The sequence below is a fragment of the Mesocricetus auratus genome, unplaced genomic scaffold, assembly GCF_017639785.1.
Source record: "Mesocricetus auratus isolate SY011 unplaced genomic scaffold, BCM_Maur_2.0 Super-Scaffold_100013, whole genome shotgun sequence".
NCBI classification, from domain to species: Eukaryota; Metazoa; Chordata; class Mammalia; order Rodentia; family Cricetidae; genus Mesocricetus; species Mesocricetus auratus.
The window spans coordinates 57,155,073-57,178,315 of NW_024429196.1; the positions used below are offsets into that span (position 1 = coordinate 57,155,073).

General features: G+C 40.1%; 1 protein-coding gene across 5 annotated transcripts in view; it reads left to right on the forward strand.

Moving 5' to 3' along the window:
* Positions 1–23,243, forward strand: part of Fars2 (phenylalanyl-tRNA synthetase 2, mitochondrial) — a 402,667-nt gene that overhangs the window by 98,436 nt on the left and 280,988 nt on the right. For all 5 annotated transcript variants that reach the window (XM_040755833.1, XM_040755836.1, XM_040755835.1 and 2 more), the window contains 2 exons: positions 729–888; positions 14,588–14,719. In XM_040755833.1, coding sequence (XP_040611767.1) covers positions 729–888; positions 14,588–14,719 — 292 coding nt within the window. The remainder of the gene's footprint in view (positions 1–728; positions 889–14,587; positions 14,720–23,243) is intronic.

Genomic DNA, 23,243 nt, shown 5'->3' on the forward strand with positions numbered 1-23,243 from the left:
TTAATGACAGCTGTGGTTAATGATGACCCTAAGGAACATTTGTTTAGTTGTTGTACTGTACCAGGTGCACTGTATTTTCATCCATTACTTACCATATAAATCTGAATTCAGCATGATCCCATTTTATGTATCATGAGTTGAGGCTTAACTATCATTTAATACTGTGTACAGTAAGTGGAAGAAATATATGAGAAGCCCTGAAATGGGTTTTAGAAATAGAATATTAAAACTCCAGCATGCTTCCTGTTTTCATAGACATTCTAAGACTAATTCTTAAACTGTTCTTTCTTAGTCTTAGATCACATTGGGATGATCCTGTGGGACACTTAGGGGTACTCTTTTAGATTCTAAAACATGGTATTTCCATTAAAATTGAGGATAGTGTCTCTTGTAAGGAAATGACAGTAAATTCAGGCAAATGTAAAACAGATCAGCAAAGATCTGAGCAGTGTCTCTAATTCCCCAGGGACCCTCTACTCTGTCTAGGTAGCTCAGAGCTTGGCTAGTTAGTACAAAGCACTGTTAATTTCAATGTGCATATTAGTTATAAAATTTAATTATTTTTAAATTTTAATTTAATGCTTTTGTTAGGATATAATTCTTATCTCCAGAATTTCTATGCTGTTTGACAGAGATGGAAGATGACCTTTCTTTTTCCCTTCTTTCTTTGTTTTTCTTTTTCTTCTTCTTTTTTTTTTACACATTTTATCATTCCTTTTGGCTTACAGTTATTTGCTGGTGTAAAGGATGGAGAGAGCTTGCAGCTCTTTGAAGAAAGTTCTCGCTCTGCTCACAAGCAAGAGACTCACACCATGGAGGCCGTGAAGCTTGTGGAGTTTGACCTTAAGCAAGTACTGACCAGGCTTATGACACATCTTTTTGGAGATGGTAGGTACTCAGTTATCTTTGTGTTGGAAGATTTAATCATTCAGAAGTTATTAGCAATTTGCAACAGATCCTTGAGGCTGGTTGTATTAAGGTTTTTTTGTTGTTGATTTGGTTCTGTGTAAGTTATATAGGTGGATGGGAGGGAGTATGTGGATTTCTTGGTTCTTTCAACTTGAGGTATAGAATAGAATTAGCTATAGTAGGAACAGTGTTGGTGGACTAGTTTTTTACCAGTGGAAAGAGTCTGGTTAGCTTGGTTTTGTTTCTGTATTATTACATCACATGGACAAGATTCTTCCCAATGTGGAATATTCCATGACACAATCTTACATTTGATATACTGACTACTACTGTCAATAGCAGAGATATTAAAATGAGTTTCTATAGGAAATATAATATTGTTCAGATTTGGCTCTCACTTTATATACATGTTTCAAATCTTCCTCCAAGGGGGAAAATATTGTTGATGTTTCCTGCAGTGGGAGCCACAGTCTCCATCTCCAGCTGGATCTCAGAGCTTACTGATCTGAATCCCAGAGCACACTGATCTGGGTCCCAGAGCACACTGATCTGAATCCTAGAGCTCACTGATCTTGGCTGATCTCTATGCTTTCATTCCTTCATACTTCCCTATTTACATATGAACTCAAGTGTATGTTTAAAATGACTCCTGTTGTAATTTAGTAAGGCTCTGCTGCTCTGTTTTAACAAGGTTGGTAGGAATATCTTTATTTCTATATCATCAGATACATAATTCATGTAACATTTAAGAAGCCACTAACTAGCCCTCTACATTCTTTATATGGCATACATTATTTAAATTTGCACATTGATGTCAGACTTACACTTTTCTAGGCAGTAAAGAATAGTAATGGGAGGGTGTGGGAAACTGTCTTCGTCTGTGTTCAAGATGTTTTGTTTTGTAAAAGTATGAAGTAAAATATGACAAAATGTTATGATTTGATAAAATAGAATAATGAGTGCATGGATGGTTGCTATTTTCTATTCCTCTCTCCAGACTTGAAGCATTTCATATTAAATGGTATAATGTGAAACAGATTTCAGTTCAAGACTGTTGATGTGAAAATCCCATTATATCTAGCCCCTCTTTACTTCTATAATAAAGGAATTGTGGTAATTTTAGCAGTAGTATAATCTACTTAACACTGAAATGTAGGGAGATAGATTATATTGTTCAGACACTTACGAGGCAGGGTAGAGAAGAATGGATCCCAGTTAAGAAGAAATGTTCTGCCTCGAAGCTTCACACAGCATGCCAGGATTTCATTTGCATTTATTCATTTGTCAAATTATGTACAAAGAAAATTTTTGCCCTCCTTATCATACTTTTTTTTTTTACACTTTTCTGTAAGGAAATAGTTCTTATTGCTGTTTGTGAGATTTTATGAACTTGATTTCTACTAGGTTGTAGACATCACAGTGTCGAATAATCTAGACATAATTCTTGTCTTCAAGGAGGCATGCAACTTCATCCTCTACCAAGGCAACGCTGACTATGAGTACTCAGAGGAGGTGTCTCATCCTGGATGGAACCTGTCCTCAGGAGGGCACCTGGTGGATAATAGCCAACAGAGAATGAGGGAGAATTAATAGGGAAGACTCCAGACAACCAAACAGCAGGGAGAAAGGGGAATACATAATATCTAAGTCTGCAGATATGATAGCACTTGCAGAAGGAATTGTTCTTTCCTGCAGCTATGTGAAGCCTAAGATTTGAACTCCTGAACCTTGTAGAGAGGTTAGATGTCTTAAAAGAATAAAAATAAACCATTTCAATAACCTATATGATGCAGGCTACTAATTCCAGAATTTGGGAAGCTGAGGATCAAAGTTACCTAGGGCCACATAGGTAAGAACCTTCCAGGAAAGACTAAAAGGAGGGGCATGTGAGTAAATGAGAGATATTAGTCATTTTAATTTTATTTCTGAGATTGAGACAATGAGATATATGATACAAAGAAATAGTCAGATAATCTAACTAAAATGGGTCTTTCCCTCCTGTCCGCCTCTGTCTTTTTCTCTCCCTCTTGTACTGGACCAGCTTGTCACATAGCCTCTGTTTGCTACATATTCAATTACATTTTGGGTACCAAAGGACACGTAAAAACCCAAACTTCTTTCTTTCTATATTTAATTATTGGCCACAGTTTGTCAGCCTCTTTCTATATTTGTTTATATAGCCAATACTCCCCACTTATTATTATTGGATTCCTTTGTACTTGAAAAGCAAAATTAAAAATTAGAACACATCCTGTCCTTGTGACAGTTTGTTGTTGTTATTGTAGCTTTAGGTTCAGCTTTTCATCATCTCCAAATGTGGCTTACTATTTTCTGCAAAAATTTTAATTTTACCAGCATCCTAAGGCCGATGTAAGAGAGGTTATCACTTTAGAATTAGAAAGAAACAAAATAATGCTTTAGACTATTTTTATTCTCATGGAATACATTATTGTTTTCCACATCTCTATTTTTTTCTCTATATTTTGTACCCTGCTTTGTAATCATTTCTTTTATATCATCTAAGGTGGGGATTTAGGATTCCTAGAAGTTTAATTTCTTATTGTATCCTTTGGTGTTTACAGCCTTTATCCAGAGCAGTGTCTGGCATACATTGTGTTTCCTAGTAGAGCTCAATTTTCTTTCACGGTGCAGTTTAGATGAATAAGTCAAGGGAGACAGCCCAAGCTGCTGCCTTGCTTCCCTTGTCCCTACAGGGAAGCATGCCTCTCTCTAGTAGCAGTGGTTTTTGAAACACATCTCCAAAGATCCCTTTGCTTATATACAAGGAGCATCCAGCCAGCCGTGCCTCAGGAGACAACTGTGGCTGTTATGAGCTCCCTTGTCTGAGGACATCTCTTCCCATGCCCAGAGTCTGAGTATGGGAGGAGTGCCTTCTATGATGCTGTTGTGATGGCCATGGCTACCTCTGCAAGTGCAAGGCTTTGTGAGGCTGACAGCAGGTCATTTTCTTCCTCTTATGTTTAATGTCCTCCTTACATTGTTGTGCTTCCACAGGTGCTGACTCCACCCAGATCACCTGCTTAACAGATCTGCCTAGGGACCATTATATAGACAATTCCCCTAAACCAGTGGTTCTCAACCTTCTTAATGCTGTGACCCTTTAATGCAGTTCCTCATGTTGTGGTGACCCCAACCATAAAATTATGTTCATAACTGTAATTTTGCCACTGTTATGAATCATAATGCAAATATCTGATATGCAGTCCCTGTGAAAGGGTTATTTAACCACCAAAGTGGTCACAATCCACAGGTTAGAACTGCTGGCCTATGGTGATGCATTTCTCATCCATACCATTACAGTTGTTTTCAGAATATTCCAAGATAGTGAAGTAGCAAATCACTCTGCACCAAGCAGTGGTCACTTGACTGTGTTCATTGTAGCTTGATTGTAATACACAGCAAGATATATTTAAAACTTAAAAGTGTCCAGTGTGTTTAGCCTTTCTGAAGCTTTGGATCATTATGCAATGGAGACATGAACTGCTTTGCATTTTGCCAGCAGAGTGCTTATTGGATATAGGACATCACCATGGGAATCCGAGAGCAATGTTCAGATATTTCCTATCAGTTCCTCCCTTTGGGACTCTAGTTATATGTGCTTTATCATTTGGAATTTCCCCTTTCTTTTGTTTATCTTAGCCTGTTTTAGTTCTTCTGTTTCATGTTGGATACATCCTGTTACCATATCTTCAGGATTACCTCTTTTCTTCTGAAGGGTCAACTTTGCTACTAATCCTGTCATGTACATTTTTTTTAATCACATTCATTGATGAGCATTTTCTTTACTATCTTCCCAGTGTCTACTTAACATACCCAGTTTTTGCTGTAACTCTTTGAACATACTGAATATAACTGTAGTATTTGTTTAGATGTGTTTGTTTCCTAATTCTGTCATTTGTCATTTCTTGGTAAGTTGCTATTGATTTTTCCCTAGGTATGCTTTTCTTTTTTGATTGCCTGGCAATTATTTATGTGATACCAGTATTGCTTATTTCACCTTGTGATGCAGTGGGTAATTCTTATTTAACCAGTGCCCATAAGCTTTGTTTGAACCTTTTATGATCTTCTTTTTACTCCTTCTTAGGCAGGACTGGAACAGTATTTACAATGTGACTGTTTTCTCCCAATACTGATGCAGGGGCTTCTGAGTACTCTGAATGATAACCAGTGTTTTATGTATCTTTCCATTTGCTTGCTGGGAACTGGTACCATTATTGGTCCTGTATGAGCATCATTCCCCTTAATCCTTTTGTGTAGGTCAATTTCTGTCTGCAGATGGGCTCTTTAACATGCACACAGTGGTTAGCATCCTCTGAGGGTGATATTTTGCAAATCCCTAGAGCTCGTTAGTTATGTGTCTTTCTTTCACTCTACACTCTGCCCCATGCACTCCAGTCCCTGTAAGTAGTCCAGACAGCTATGTCTCTAACTCAGAATTATTGCTGTGCTAGCAGTCCTGCTTTCTGCTTTCTTCCTTGAAAGGAATTAGGTCTCTTCTCTCAGCGATAAGTTCCTGGTTCCCTGGTGCCCAGTGCAGTGAATGGCATTGTTTTGTTCATGTTTGCTCTGCATTGTTCATGGATCATGTACCTGTGGATTCAGCATTCTGAGGACCAAACTATTTAGTTTTTTGTAAAAAGGTGCTTCTGTACTCTTTATGTACAGATATTTTCTTCTTGGAATTATTTCCTAAACGAAATGGTTTTCTTCTCGTTATTAGTCTCTACACAACCAATCCTTTAACAGTGGTTGGCAGTACTTACATGCTTTCATTACAGTAATCTAGAGCATGGTTTAAGAACCTGTTGATCCACGGATGCAGATGTGAAAGGGATCCAGTGGATAGCCTTCTGTAAACCTGCAGCTCTTCTGAGCCACAGCTCCCGGCTGCATTTGGGTGGTAGTTTTGTCATCCCTCCCTACCAGCAGATTTTAGCACTGAGGAAGATTTTAGCACTCCCCAGTCCAAAGCTAGCAGTATGCCATCTGCAGAGGCCAAGCTCATAGCTCTTACTGGTGTGGACCTGGAACCAGGCAGAGCTTGGTCTGCCTTCTCACTGAGTGTCATTTCTCTTTTGTTTCTGGCCATTGGAGATGTTTCTCTTGTCTCGGAACTTAGCCAGTGCTGGTTTACTCCCCCTCTGTTTTGTTTTATCTGTTGCTTCATGAAAGGTAGAACAAAGGCCCATCCTATAGTCTTGGCCTTGTAAGTGCCTTTTGGATGAGGTCAGAGCTAATGTGTAGCAGTAAGCTAGAGAAGGCATATGAGATGATATGTACATGGTGCCTAATATGTATTAACTGAGCAACATATGCTATTCAACTTTGGGACACACAGTTTAGAACTGTTCATTTCATGGTTTGTAAGGAGGTGTAGAACTCTGGGACCTTACTTCCATGGCCTTCAATTGAAACTACTCATGTTGTCTACTAAGGCCAGGCCCTATGCTGTGCTCTTTGCTTGCTTTCCTTACTAAATGGCCATAAAACCATCATTTGGATGAGCGGAGGCACCAAGATGTTAAGGTATAAAACACAATGCATCCAGGAACTCATATGTCTGTGGTAGCTCTTGACAGCTATGGTACCCACCTGTAGCTTTTGTGATCAACTTTGCATTCTGGTGTGAAGTTGATTACATTTTAACCTGTATTGTAGAGGATCACTGGGGCTCAAAGGATCTGTGATTACCTCTTTCCTTTGCTGCTTAATAAACAGCCTTGGAGAGTGAGCCACCTGTCCTAGTACCTCTGACTACATACTCAGCATTAAAACTGCTGGTGGATAGTTCTGTCTTCATGGTGAGGTACATGAATGGATTCATCTTCAAGATCCTAGCCCCAATCTAAAGGAATCCTATGAAGTTGGCTCCCAGGCACATTCACAGAAATGCTGGTTCTCAACACGAAGGACACTGACAGGTATGGGATCAGCTGCGCCACTTCTAGTGGTGGGGGAATTTGCCAAACCTTAGTTTTCCTTGTTATTTTGTACCTATATTTGCAGAAGGGTCACTGTGCTGACACAGCAGTAACTTCTGGTTTGTGCTTGGAGACATCTACACCAAAGGACTTTATGATGTGTGGTGGTTGCACTCTTCAGCATTGAACTTCCTGGCAAGAGGTTGTGTCAATGTGGAGGGCGTATGTGATATACTAAATAGCCACAGTGGGGGCATTGATTGTTGTGTGAGGCCCTAGTTGGGAAAGAGGGATATGCCACAAATGAGTTTTTGTTTCTTTGAAAATGGAATTCACACTCATGTTCCCACAAGGATGCTTCAGAGATTAAATGTTTCTCCTCTTCCTCATAACCACTAGCAACACAGTTGCTAATTCTGGAAGACACTCTTTCTTTGCTAGGGGAGAGACAAGGACTACATGCAAATAGCAAGTTCTGAAAAACAGGAACCTCGAGATCCTGTCCGTTTTGGCTACATCTCTTGCCTCAGATGGGACAGCCTGATAGTCTTTTATCAGCAACTCCCTGGGTCTTCATCAGGACCTGAACATCAATTTGACATGGCCACTAATTAGCTGTCTTTCTTGGTTTCTATGAAAAGCATTGAGATAATGTTAATGTAATATGTTATGTAACATCTATAGAGAACAAGGAGGCAACATTTATTCTTGTTATAGAAACACTTATTCTTGGGCCCAGTAGCATTGTTTTGAATAGCAAAATATTGTCTGTGCTCCAAGCACATACCAGTCAGAAACTTCTGTGAATACGAGGTAGCCATGTGCAGTGCTTTGGAGAGACTAGGAAGGAAATGAGTGAGTAATCTGCCTGTATGCAGAGAGGCCTTCATACATACCCAATGTATGGTATGGGATATTGTGGCTAGGATTCTGTTTTTTATGTAGGAAAAGGAAAATTGAAATGGTTATTCGTGTTTGCTTACACCTGGTAATTAAAAGAAATTATAAGTTTATGTAAGGGGTCAGAACAGCAAAGGAGTCAGAGACAGGGATGTGAGGGAGGCACCTTACTGAAGGCTTGCTATGTAGTTGGATTTATTCCTGTCAATGTATTAAAAGATTTTTTTAAAAAAGGAAAAGTGTTAAAATAGAACACTGCTTAGAAGTTTGAAAAGCATGGCCTGCATGTTCATTATTGCATACTGTGGTCATGGAATGTGGAATTTCTGGGAAATAAGGGAGAGGAGTTGCCAGGTGCCTTTTCCAGTGGGATTGAGTTATTTCTTTAGCTACACTGTGGTTTTCTATCATATTGTCAATTTAAAAAATATTTTCATTTACATTTATTTATTTGTTTGTTTATTCATTTATTCACTTATTTATGTTTTATGAGCTGTAATGTAGAACCAGTGCCACTTTTTTAGGAGCTTATTTCCAGCCAGAGTACATCCTTTGTCGTTGTTCTACCCACCTTCCTTTGCTCTGATGGACGCCTGCTGCATGCTATTCAGAAAGCATCCAGATCTGGTGCTTTAAACTGCTACACTTTACTATTTGTACCTGGTACCACCATGGCAAAGACCTATTGAAAAATTAATGCCGCACACAGTGATTAATGGCATGTGTGTAGTCAGCTTTAAAAATTATTTGCTTCAGTGGAGGGTGGCCTTGGAAGGATTTAGCAAACCCTTTGTATATGCTTTCGTTGGGTCTGTACTTCACATTTACAATCTACTACCTGTGGAAAGGGTTCTTATGGCAGAGTCCATTTTAAATGTGAAGGGTCTAGGAGCCAGCAGGAGGATCTGTTTAACCTTTACTCAGGGAATTTGAATGTTGCTATTACTTATTAAGTATGGGATTTATTGTGAAGGTAAAAGGGAGATGATTAGAAAGACCACTGTATTCATATTCAGTGTGCTTGTCCAAGTGCTAGAAACTCGAGCTTCCCATGGGAGGCAAAGTAAGATAGAAAGTGCCCCACTCACTCTTGCTCTGCATCCCCTGGTGCTCTTGGTAAGAATATAACAGTTGGGAGCCTGGTTCCTGGGTGGGTTGCAGTGTAGCCGTCCTGGGTCTCTGTTTTCTGGGGCAGTATGGTAGGTAATGTGTATGACTTCACAGAGGTGAGAAAGAACTGGAGTTCTTATGGTCCTTTCCCCATTGGCTCATGCCACTGGCCAAAAGGAATTTTGATTCACATTTTCATAGGTATCCACCTCAAGTGTTTTCTAACTCTGCATCTACCTCTCCTTGTAGCTTGTGTCTACGTCTAACCAGAGTAGCTTGTATCCTGAGAGAACTAGGTCTCCTCTCTGCCAGGGGGACCTCTACTGTCTTCATATAGCATGGAGATATGGCAGCTGTGCCCATAAGGGTGAATTAACCTACCTTAGAAATTGTAGGCTTGAACTCAAGTCTGCATTTATTATGGAAATGGTCCTTCTGTAGTTGGCTCTAGGCTGGAAGTTCAGGGTGTAATTTTGGATAATTGCCTTCATGTACAGAGGTCTGAAGTTGATTTGGAAACCCCTGTGCTTTATTTATAAATGTAAATTATTATGTCTCTTTGCCAAGAGAAGAAACAGAAGAAAGAGAAAAAAAAAACCTTGATTTTGCAGTAGCTATATTATAATACAGGCTAATTTCCATCAAGCACCCCAGAAGAGATAAGGGAGTAAGGTCCATGTGATTTGAACATACTTAGCCCTAAATTTGTCATTTTTTAGTAAATATTTTTACTTTTGATACCTAATATGTACAATAAGCCATAATTTCAGCTATTTGTTAATATCATATTGTTGATATAGAAAGCATGCAAGATGTTTTTAAAACCGGTTTAATACAGAAATGTTGAGGTCATGAAGAAGAGCAAAGAAAAGCATATTTTGATGCTAACACTGAACTACTCTATAAATCATTTAACAAACAAGTTTGAGAGTGTGCAACAAAACAAGAAGAAAATAAGTTTTAGTGCTAATATCTAAGTTTTCTATAAGTGATTCTGTTATCAGTGGTTTAAAAATATCGCTTTTCATGTGTCAAAGTAACAAGTTTAAATTGTTCTACTATATAAGAGAATATGGCATAGTTTTGTCAATATTATACTATTTTATAATTACTGCTTTGGTTTGAAATATAGCTACACCCTGCTCAGAAGTGGGGTTCAAAAGATTTGGGCTTTTGTTTATGCAAAGAAGGTAAACATAGCAACCAAGGAAGTGCTCAGAGTTGTTGGAGCAAAGGAGATGGAGAATGTGGGCTCTGCATTCTCAGCAAGGTTAGAGGGACTTTCCAAGGATCTGAGGTAGTGAATCCATTGGAGTCTTCCTGATGTCAGCCATACCTGTTAACCATCGTCTTCTAAAGTTTCTGTTGTGCTCCACATGCTCTGCCATGCAGGTCACTACCATTCCTGCTTGTGGCCTTTGAAAGGTTTGGTTGGCATTCCTGCCCAGTGTGTTTTGCTCTAGGCAAGCTTGAGTGTTCAGCAGTTTCTGATGAAAGAGACATCCGTAGGGTGATTGAGGAAAAGAACCCAAAGGTCATGGTTGCTGGGGTCTTCAGCCTAAAGCATCAAGAGAAGATGGAAAGTGCTGGAAAGGCCTTACAAATGTGTTCACTGTTGCAGAAATTTTCAATCCAATCTGAAACGTTCCTTAATAGTTATAGAAGAAATGATAAACCTGAAGCCTTGCAATGAGAGGAGTCCTGCCTCAGGCCTCCCTCCTTGCTGTGCTGGCACTGGCAGTGCTACACCGCCAAGCAAGCCACCACCTCCCCTTGAGGCCCTTTTGCCTTGGGATTTTTCACAACATGCATTTAGTATTATTTTGAAGGCTTACTGATGCCTTAAAGGTTCTGTATTTGATCAGTAGGAGTCCATGACATTTGAAGTGTGAAATTCCGAGAGTACAGCTGCAATCTAGAACCAAAGTGCGCTGGGTCATCTTCATCCCCTTTAGTAGCCACATTGTCCACCTGTGTGTCTCTCCTAACTCCTTTTGACTGTCATGTAAAACTCTGAAAGGTATTGATTTTATAGATCACTGGATTCCACAAAACTCAAAGCTAAGAGTCATCAGATAGAATCTGAACCCTATAGTGGACATTTCCACACTTTGCTGTAACCACCTTTCTGATGTTTATACTAGTGTATTTAAAAAGTGCCCTGATGCAGGCATTCTTTTGTTCTGCAATTACAGAAATAATATGAAATTGTATTTACATTAGAGCATGGTATGTGAACCCATGTTCTGGGGCTGTGGTCACTTTTATTTGGCCTAAGACTAAACTCTCCTCTTTTACCTTTTGAGGTGAGAGCTGCCCTTTGCATTGCCATTGTCTGTAATTGGGACTTTAGTCTGCTCAAAACAGTTTTTATTTTAAGGTCATAGAATATAATTGATTTGTGTAGAATCCTCTTAACATGTTATAGGCCCTTAGATGATAATTATATGGTAATGATCATAATGTAAACCCTCAGCGGTGTTTTTGGTAGAAGTCAGTCCAACTATAGAAAGTCATGTACACCTATCTTGTTTTCATTAACTGCTTTCATTACACAACCTGTGCCTATCTGCTAGGAGTTATACAGGACACAAAATGCTGTTGTATTCTTGTCCACCTATCAATAGCTTTCTGTTTGTTGGCTCCACACACTTCTGTTTGCTAGCAGAATGGCCTCTGGAGTTTTTCATAGAAATATTTTTAGGGATTGTTGGACTTGTCCAGGGGCAGGTGAACAGGTATACACAGCCCTTCTTGGAGTACAGCTGAAGATAAAACAGTTGCTGGCACATGCAGCTTCTCAACAGTTCTGGCCACAGTAGACTTTTCTCCAGTGGCCCCGAGTGGGGAGCCTAGCCTCCCCTGTTAGATCCCTGGCTGGATCTATCCAGCGCTAGAAATGAGTACCTATAGCAGTGTGGACGAATCTTAGACTGACCATGACAACAGAAGAGTGCATTCTATGTGCTGTCACACTTCTAAATCCTAGTAGGTGCAAGTGCCATGGGAGTGATGGAAAGATTGTTAAGGATTTAGGGACCCAGGGCATAGGATTATATTATTGTTATTATTATTGTTTAATACTGGGCTTGAACCCAGGGCCCCTCACATAGTAGCTAAACACTCTTGACTGTAAACTACATCACCAGGCACTTAATTTTTTTTTTGAAACAGGATCTTGCTAAGATGCCTATACTGACTTTGAACTTGACATCTTCCTGTTTTACTATCTCAGGTAGCTGAGATTACAGATATGTGTCTGTATTCCTGGCTCTTTCTTTAACTTGAATGTGGTTACAGATTCATGTATGTATACATCTGCCAATATCTGTCAGTTTGTGTATTTTTTACATGTATAATAGAATGTTTTTCTGTTATACCATGTATACACCAGAAGGGGAAATAAATTATCATTATTAACAAAAATTAGTCAGCAGCACACACAGCAATTTACTAGAAAAACAAATTTCATGTTGAACAGAACAACTGAAAACTACACTTTCACAAAAAAGCCACCAGGTCTTATGACTTTGCTTCTGTATGATTTTATTATTTTAAAACAGTGTTTCACTGTGTAGCCTTAGTCTGAAACTTGCTGTGTCGACCATGCTGTCCTCAAACTTATTGGTAATTTCTCCTGCCTCTGCCTCTGCCTGTCCCTCCGAAGTGCTGGCTTGACAATCTTATGCTGTCACAGCTGTGCTTCTATGTTGAGTTTGGATTGATGGTCAGAGAATTATGCTTAAATTGTCAAAGTCAGGGATTTAGAGTAGAGCAGACCTAGGTTTGATTTAGTTGCCTGCACTAGCTGTGTGACTTTGGGTAAGGTAGACTCTCTCTCTTTGGTTTTTCCTTCTCTGTGAAACAGGACTGGAGGGACATAGTGAGTGCTCAGAAGATGAAAGCAATTGCTTGCACTTCCATTTATTATGTGTCTTGCTTTCTATGGGGTTTAAAGTTAGATGGTCTTGAGCAAAAAATTAGAGTGCCTTAGGTTCACAGTGGGTTAGTTTCTGTGGAATTGCCAGACAGAGGAAGAGAGGGACCATCCCAGGGAGGGACAGGAACTCATGTGAGTTGTGTTTCTTCTATGTTCCTTATAGAGTTGTCAAGCCACTAGGGGACTTCCCATATGGTCTCTACTTTCAGGTCACCTCCACTCTTCTCAGGCATCATTGTTTTGAGTCCATTAATCTTTTTCTTTGCTAAATAATGATACCATTGCTCAAAAGTACCATATTTCTGATTGATTATTGAAGATCAATTCTGACATTTAGTAGGTATTGCTTTTTGTTTGTTGATATTAAAATCTATTTGCCATTTAATGTAGAAAAACGTTTGATATTTTTAAATGTTTTGCTTACATTTGAAGACTTTGTTTTATTAACTTGTTAGTTGTTAATAATTTATAAAACTATCAGCATACCCTTCAGGGAGAGTGAAATTTGGTCTCCTTTTTCTCAGCTAAACATTGTAGTTTGTGAAAACAGAATTCTGGAACTGGGCGGGGATCTCTAAGTCAAGAGTTTGTTGATGCATTGCATATATTAGCCAGAGAACAGACTGCATTCCACATTAAGTTCTTTAGATTTCCAGCAGCAGGAATATGGAGCTAATAGAAGTACATCAACTGGGCCAGTTGGAAGGGCATTTTTTGATCATATAATTTGAAGAAGGTGTAAGCATGTACATTGAGTCTCCTTGCCTTTAGATTAGGACCATATTATGCTAGAGAAAGATCTTGGGATTGGAAGTCATTCTGTAAGGAGTGCTGCTCTGAATTGGTGTGTTATATGAGCTCTGTCTATGAGGATTTTTCTTTGTACCACCAGCTCACAAATAATCACATGGAGACTTATTATTAATTATGAAAGTTTGGCCTTAGCTTAGGCTTGTTTCAACTAGCTCTTATAACTTAATTATCCCATTTATATTAATCTACATTCTGCCATGTATATTTCTATATATACTGTCCATCCTGCTTCTTCTGTGTTTGGCTGGCAACCTTGTTCTTTCTCCAAGTGTTCTCTTTCTGCTCGGAAGTCCCATCTGTCTTTCCTGCCTAGCTATTGGATGTTCATCTTTCTATTACACCAATCATAGCAATATATCTTCACAGCATACAAAAATCCCACAACAGCTCTGGGCTTAGTGAGAGTAGCTTGCATCAGGCATGATGGATTTCAAGTCAACAATTTCAGCACACACCCAGAAAGGAGCCTGTGCAGCAGTGAAGTGATTCACTCTGTTTGCTCTGCATACCACCCTAGGTCTTTGCAGTTGAACTTAGGACACCCAGAATTGTTATTTCAACATTGATATATACATTTGGAGGGCAGTCTAGTGGAAGTATAGTTTCTTTACTCATATGTGCCACTATCACTCACAGAAACCACCAGTGTCCCCTGCTTTTTCATGGTCTAGGCCTAATGCTTTCCCAGGCTATGCATTTACAGAGAACCGACAGCTGACTTATTTGTTTTTAGAGGGTCCTGGAATGGCATAAGATTTTTTTTGTTGTTTGTTTTTGAAAAGACTTGCCCAGGTTTTCATAAGTTTTAGTATTTATTATCTTGCCCCAGCATATTGCAAAAAAATTGAGCTTGTTTGCTGTTTGATTTGTGTAGAATGTTGTAATTGATGTAGGTAGGTAAAAGACAAATTTGGTGCCAAGTGAGGGTAGCTACCCTATGACTTCAGTGTGCCTTTCCTCTGGTTCTCTGCAGGGTTGGAGGTCCGGTGGGTGAACTGCTACTTTCCCTTTACCCATCCTTCCTTTGAGCTGGAGATCAAGTTTGGTGGAGAATGGATTGAAGTCCTTGGCTGTGGAGTGATGGAGCAGCAGCTTGTCAATTCAGGTAGGAAAGAACCCCACACTGCATTTACAGGTTTTGTTGAGGACCTCTCTGTTCTCATGTGATCTCATTTTCATAATCACCTACAGTTATCTCACCAGGGGCAGCATCACCAGCCCCTCCAAGAATGCCCAGGAGACCCATCTCTGATGCTATGCTCGTCACTCCTCATTTTGCAAATGTGTCTTATCTTTGGAGATTCCTACTTGTTAGCTCTTGGCAGCTAGATTTGGATCGTAGGATTCTGTACTCATTTAGGAGTAGGGGAAGATTTTGTAACTGCCCTGAAGGCATTTAGATATGTGTCACATGAGTGTAGTTTGTCTTCCCAGGTATTCAAGAATAAAGCTAGTATATAATCCTCTTTTGTTCTTATTGCATTCCATTCAGTAGCCAGAATTCAGGAGAGATTTGATAACTACACTACAGAACAAAATAAAACCACACAGGCCCATGCTATCTACTTGCTCCCCACCATCAGCAAAGGTGTTACCATCAAGTGAAACAACCTAGAAACACACGTAGCTAATTAAATTCTAACCAAACTTGAGAAAGTTCTTCACAACTCTTTTCTGTGGGGCTGTTGCCTAATAAAAATGATAGCATTTAGACTTGTTTTGAGAAATGTCTATTTTTTTTTTGTTTGTTTTGTTTTGTTTTGTTTTACGAAACAGGGTTTCTCTGTATTGTTTTGGAGGCTGTCAGTCCAGCCCGGCCTCGAACTCACAGAGATCTGCCTGCCTCTGCCTCCCGAGTTCTGAGATTAAAGGCATGCGCCACCACCGCCCAGCGAGAACTGTTCATTTTAAGAATCTGACTATATGAATTTAATTATAAAATAATTTTTTTAGTGGCTGGGGTTGTAGCTTAGTTGGTCAAGACTTGCCTAGCATTCATAAAACCCTGGATTTGATCCCGAGTACTAAATAAACCTGGATATGGTGATGTAGGGCTGTCATCCCAGTACTCAGGAGGTAGAGGAGAAGGATCAGAAGTTGAAGGGCATCCTGAGCCATGTAGTGAGTTCAAGATCAGCCTGTGATAACAGAAACAGCCCCAAACACATCAAAATAAGTATGTATATGTTTGTAGATATATATTGTTATTCTGATTTTTTTTTTTTTAGTGAATGTTGAGAGACTGATCATCAAAGCACCAAATAGAGAGGAACTGTGGACCTTTCTCTGCTCATTGTCCTCTAGAATGTCCCCCGCCCTCTGCATTTTAGCCCTGGAAAAGGGGCATTTGCTTGTGGTCTTAAAAGGCAGTTTTTGGCTTGGGTTGGGTGCAGAGTCCTCTGCTTCAGAGTAGACAAGAATCAGTCATTCTTTGTGGCTAATATGTTTGGACAGACTATGATTAAGGGCATGGTACTAGTTCATGATGAGGTGAGACAGGAGAAAGAAGGTGGCATGAGTGTTGGAACTCTTGAGTAAGAGACTGAATGCCTGATCCTTCTTCTTATTCTGTTACTGACTGAGACCTGCTTCACCTGATAGGAAATTACTAAAATGATGAATTCGAACAAAGAAAGAGAATTCATTCCTAAGAGGCTATATGGGAGGAGGCAGGAGCCCCAACCTCTAATCTGCCTCTGCAAGAATAGGGCCATAGAGTACTTATGTGATGAAGAAATGGATGGTTGAGAAAGAGCGAAAGGGGATTAAAAGGTAGGGGTGAGTGAGCTGCTCAGTCTGCTGCTCATGAGTGTTGTACTCATGGCTCTTCGAAAGATGATTATTTAGGAAATGATGGTGTTTGGTTTTTCTCCAGGTGGACTTTTGGGTCTTTCAATCTAAGGTCACTCATCAGAGTGTGATCTGAATGAAGGCTTGCTATCTTCAATCTGTTTGTTGTAGCCCAAAGTCTTCCAATTCCTGGAAATCTACTTAAGCAGTTGACAGATCTTAGCACAGTGACCACATCTCAGCAATGTTATTGCAAACAAAGCTCGAGGTTGTACCATGTAGATATATGACCTCATGATTGATGAGTGATGATCACAACGAATGACCTGAAGCCAGGGGAGCCCCTGAATCTGTCCAGATTCTCCCTGTCTTTCTTTCTCCAGGAGAGCTCTACATGGAGCCAAACGCTTTATAGATAGCTTTCAAATGTATAGAAAGCTGACCTAGGAATGAAGGGTGGAAATAGAGCTTGAGAATAAAAGTCCTGAGTGGCCATGGGGTGTTCAGAATCTCAGACTGATTGTTAAGGCGCTGATCTGCAACAGCTGAATATAAGAGGCATTTTTACTCACGTCCTGTGACTCTTGGTTTTCTTGTATTTGAAGTGGACAAAGCAATGCCATTTTTAAAGAATCTTTGTCAAAAGTAGTTGAGGTAATGTGTGTAAGATGTTTAATGAAAAGTCTGGTATTCAGTAACAATTCATTAGAGATTAATTTTTCATGCTGCGATATCTACAATTTTGCTAATGGTTAGAGCCATTTATCAACAGAGGGATTCCATAATAAGATGTGCTACAAAAGCCGCCTTCTATGAGAGAGTCTGTGTCCTACTCAGTAGAACTCCTTACTTCCTTACCTGTATTTATCTCTGTGTCCATTTTGAATAGATGATATATATGAGAGGCAAAGAAAGAAAGAAGGGAAGGAAGCCTGTAGACACAGTGGTTTTCAGTAGAGAACAAAATGCTAAGTACCCCGAGTCTAAAGCAGTGGTTCTCAACCTTCCTAATGCTGCAGCCCTTTAGAACACTTCCTCATGTTGTGACACCCAATCATAAAATTATCCTCATTGCTACTTCATAACTATAATTTTGCTATTCTTATGAGTTATAATGTAACTATCTGATATACTTGATATCTGATATGTGAACACTGTAGGGGTTGTAACACTAAAGTTGCCTGTGGAGATGGACTTCAGATGTTCCTGTGGCCTTCTGTTTGCCTTGTTTTTAAACCAAAGATTTGAATGAGTTCTAGGCTTTCTCCCTCAGAGGTTCAAAGCTAAGACATAAATCATGTCTAATTGGCTTGTTCCTTGGAATCTCTCATTTATGAGTTTTGTGATGTTTTCTCTCACAGTAATTGGCTGAGAATAGTCATTAATGGCCTCTAGTGACACTGCTGTTATGGAAGTTGATCCTTGCCAGATATCCTTGAAAGTAATGGCAAAGTAACAAACAAATAAGAATGAAGTGATAACTTAGTGATGTGTGATGATGATAGGATGTGTTCAAGTTGTTGCAAAGTTGTTTTTATGAAACTTTAGTGTCTTAGAGAGGGGGAGACTGAAGCAATGGAAGAAGATTTGATATTATGAAAGCAAGTCTGTGTAAGAGTTGCTGCTTGGACTTGAAGTTAGGAGGGCAAAGTCCTGTGTTCTTAGACTTGAATGTTTTTGAACTTTATAGATAGGAATTTTAAACTATGTGCCTGGCAGTCCTAACTACAGACATTATTTGCTGAAATCAAGTGATTTTATTTTCTGAATATCTGCATCCTGAAGAGACTGGTTGTGTGAACAGCATCCTTGTAGTTTCATCATGCTGTTTGCCTATTCCTCTATGTGTTCTCCCTTTCTTGCTCTCTGCTTTCCCTTCCTGATCTCTCTATCCCTCCACAGTCATTTTTCTCCTAAGAAAGAATTTTCTGTTTTGTTTTGGTGTTTTTAAGATCATGTCTCATGTTTCCCCTATGATCCTTAGACTTGCTGTGTAGACTGACTTTGAATTCCTGCTTCTCCTGTCTCAGTCCTCTGAGTGCTGAGATTACAATTGTGCACCAGCTTAAGAGAAAACTAGAAACAATATGGTATATATCAGTTGTAGGTATTATAGAAGACTAATTAAGTGCCTAGATCTCCAAAGAGCAAAGGCGCCAATGATGAAGCAGTGATGATTAGTAACAGAGACCATCTGAGTCCTGATTATGCACTGCTATTTCAGAACATATGCGTTTTATGCTGTTTCCTATATAAACATGCTAGCAAAACTCTGAGGGCTATTTTGCCATAATCCCCACTTTGATTTTGTCTTATAAAGGAGAGCCTCATCAAATAGCTAGCTTGCTACTGTTTGTGGTATGTACCTGTTATTCTGATTGTAGTTAACCACTGTCACAGTTTTTCAACTTAGCGTGAGCTAGTTATCGGGGAAGAGGAACCTCAATTGTGAAAATACATTTATCATTCTGTAGGCAAGTCTCTCAGGGCATTTTCTTCGTTAATGATTTATATGGGAGGGCCAAGTTCACTGGTGGCAGGGCCATCTCGGGGCTGGTGTTCCTGAGTTGTATAGTATAACAAACTGACCCTGCCAAGAGGAACAAGCCAGTAGGCAATGTTCCTCCATGTTTTCTGCTTCAGTTCCTGTCTCCAGGTTTCTCCTGAGTTCCTGTCCTGACTTCTCTTTATGAAACTATAAAGTGAAATAAACCTTTCCAAGTTGGTTGTGGTCGTGGTCATTATGACAGCCATAGAAACCAAACTAAGAGTGCAACCAAGTGATGCTACCCAAATGATGAAGTACATGATTTTGCAAAGAGGAGGCCTAGGTAATCTATTGAGCCTTGGGCAGCAGATCAGTACCCATCAGTACACGGACTTTGGACTCCCATTCAACAATGTGAGGTGCACTCTCACCCTGAACTCTTGGGGAAGGGTCTAGGCCCTGCCCTATATGAAATGACAGACTATGGACACCCCCATGGAGGGCCTCACCCTCCCTGGGGAAATGAGGGGTTAATGAGGGGGGGTTGAGGGGAGGGCACGGGAGGAGGGGAGGGAGAGGGAGAGGGACCTGGAACTGACTTGTGAAGCAACCTTGTTTCTTATCTAAATTTAAACTGAAAAATAAAATAAAAAATAAAAAAAATTGATTTTGAACAACCCATTCTTCCTAACATGAAATGAAGAATGGAAACTAATGAAGCCTACAAGGCACACACATCTTCACTTGTTTTGTAATTAGTTACCATAGAAGAAGGGCTCTGTTACCTCATATACATCTCCTATGATACAGTGCATATTTTTGAAATCATGTTTTTATTGATTCTTTTGTGAATTTCACATCATGCATCCCAATCCCACTCATTTCCTAGTTCTTCCATGTCTACGCTACACCCTTTTAGCTTTTCCCACAAAGAAAAGCCTCCTATTTCTGGCACATATTTTTTCTTCATTGTGGCCTTGGGAGCTGTCATATGTCTCACAGTAATACCGTTTGCCTGATCTGCTTTAATTGCAAATGTTCATGCAATAAGTTGTTCATCCGGTTCATGGCCTGTCTTCTGGTAAACTGTCAATACTGTACCCTCATGAAACTCCACTTGCTGGTGTCTAATATCATGGAGATCAGACTGTAGTTGGGCAGCCCCTTCACAGATCAGGGCATAGATGGGGTAGATGTTGGGGTGGACCAACTCAAAACCTTGGATGAAGGCCTGAGCTTGTCAGCTGGGCCCCTCAGGTGAGGGGCAAGATCAGTTTTCCTGCTTGTTGAGCCCAGCGAGGGGTGGGGCCAGCTCTCCTAGGGCCAGTTCAGCAGCATGCCCTGAAGACATCAACATGGTTTATGTGGCAGTCTAGACCACTTGCATCTGCATGGTCTATGGTGGTAACACGGACCAGGGACATCAACATAGACCTCATCTGTGGTAGGACCACAGAACCACACATGGCCCTCAGTGGCAGCACAGGCCCAGATATCACATGGTCTCAGGTGGCAGTGCAGGCCTCTCAGATCAGGCTGTTCCTTGTCACTGTCATGTTTCCAGTTCTGCTTCTCTCCATAGCACTTGAACTTCTCTTGCTTGATTTTGTTTCTCTCCCATTTCTCCACCAGCCATTTATAGTGGTGGTGACTGGTGGTCCTCTGGTCACTCTCTCTACAGTGCATATTCTTACAGCATGAAATGAACTTGTTAGTTTACATGCACACTCTGTTTGGCCTTGCTATGTATTTTTCATGTTTAGAGCATTTCTCCCCCAAATCACTTACCCTTTCTTTTCTTGCTTGTGTTCTATATATTCGCTGTGACTTTCAGGCTCCTAGACTTAGTAATTGTGATATGAATGTTGTCTCTTCTCATGATGATTTGGCTAACCACCTCACACCCCCTGATGCTTTGAGGACAATATTGAGTCATGTTCCAATGCTACACAGATTCCTACTGGGATGACGCAGGCTGCTTCTATCTATTAGCATGGGGTATGAGATGCAAACATCTAAAGCCATCACCAAGGGATGATGACTGGATATGATTGTGCCAGGAAGGAATTTATCATTTATTGACCCCTTGTGAGGTTCAGAAGATTGTACATAGATCAAGTCAGAGGGAAAGGTCTGTGGTGGAAAATAAAACTCTGAATCTATGTCTCTGATGGGTGTGTCAACTCGATCACATTTGGAATCAACTAGAACCTAAGTAGTTGTGTACACCTGTGAGAGATTTCTTTGATTGGATCATTTAATGTGGGATGGCCTGTAACATGAAAAATAAAAATTCAGAGAGTGATATTAGGGTTTGAGCTGAAGATCAGAAAGCAAAGTAACCAGCCACTAGCTCTTACCTCTACTTCACTCCAAAGGGATGAGTCTGTCTCCATGAGCTTTCCACCAAGCCTCAGACTGCTGCCTCTCCTCAACATGGCTGGAGACTAAATCTCAGAAGTCAGCCTGAGACTCCGGACTCCTGTCTTTTATTATACACCTCTTTAGAACTGGGGTCAAAGGCATGGGCTCTGGTAATCTTTTAGACTGATCCACTCTCGTGTAGCCCTGGGTGGCCTTGAGTTCACAGGGATCCAACCTGAGTCCTGGGATTAAAGGTGGATGCTATCACTGCCTAGCTTCTGTAACTAACTAGTGTAGCTGGCTTTGCATTCTGATGGCTTTGCATTCTGACACTTCAGGCAATCTTTATTAAATTACAAACAATATATCACCATAATGGCCTGCGTTAAGTATGGATTATTTGAGGCCAGAAGACCTACCCTAAATCTGGGCCACATCTACTGGTGGTAGTCTACACAAAAGGAAATGGAAAAATGGAGCTTTCTATTTTTACCTGATTGCCCTCACTCTCACTGGCAAATTATCTATCCCACTGCTGAGTTATTTCTTCACTGGGATTTGAGCCTACTTATTCTAGGTTCCAACATAGTCTGAAGACCAGCTGAGACATACAGCTTCATGGGCTGAACAAGTACTAGGCTCTTGGCCTTTCCATCAGGAGATACTGATTGTTGAACTGGCCAGCCAGACCATAGACTGAAAACCACTCTAATAGATCCCCTTTTAATATACATGTTCATTCTATCAGTTGTGTTCCTGTAGAGAACTCAACTTACAATTTCCTTGCCTCCTTGTTGAATTGTAAAATGGACTCTTGAGAAACCTTTGTAAATCCATTCATTATCAGTTTCTAGTGCACAGTTATTGTTTGCCTGTTTGTATATAAAATATTTCTTGCAGTCTTTCTAAGAAAATAGGGAATAGAGTCAATATTGTCCCTTTGAGACTACCGTGACACACAGATATAGAAACGATAATGGTACCATGTAGAAAGTATTTGTAACAGAGAAATGAGTAGTAGGCACAGTGAAAGTTTCAGGATGGAACATATGATATAGAGGTTGGAAATGTATCTGATGATAAGTTAGGTTCCTGTTTCCCAAGAGTTATCCTTGTCGTCACTGCTGCTTCCCAGTTGGTCTTCCTATCCTGCTTTCTCTGTGTTAATGTGAAGCTTTTTCTTGTTTGTCCCTCTTTGATAGCTCATCTTTATGGTCTCCCTATGATTTAGTATTAGTGGTCTAAGTTAATCAGCTTTTAAAGGGCATCAGCCTTAGTATGGCCTTGGCTTGTTAGGTACACTAGACATACTGTTTAACAACATTTTTAAAAATGCTAGAGAGAGCCGGGCGTTGATGGCTCATACCTTAAAGCCCAGCACTCAGGAGGCAGAGGCAGGTGGATCTCTGTGAATTTGAGGCCAGCCTGGTTTACAGAGCAAGTTCCAGGACAGCCTCCAAAACAATACAGAGAAACTCTGTCTTGAAACACCGCCCCCCCAAAAATGCTAGAGAGGGTATTAGACAAGAGGTTACAAAAATAATAAAACATACCTTTTCCTTGTTAAAACTTACAACATCGTAATTTGTATTCAGAATATCCCTAGAAGTTATGTATCCAAGGATTGGTCCCCAGGTTGGTGCTATTAGATGTGTGGTGTATTGGCAATGCAGTTAGGTCACCGAGGGCATTCCCTTAAAGGGGATTTGGGTTTCTTCCTTTTTCTGATCTCAATGATGTGAATAGTGTACTCTACCACATGTTCTTATCATAGTGTGCTGCTATACCCCTAGTCTAAAATATTGAGCCAACTAACCATGAACTGGTACCTCCAAAACTGTATCATTATGCTTTGCCATTTCAGCCTTCCTTTTCTACTATGTTCTGTAATTGCTGTCTTATGGTCATTATGTATTCTTACTATATGGCTTCTTTCACTTAGCATATAGCAATTTTAAGTTTTCCCTTTGTTAATGTATCAGTCAGT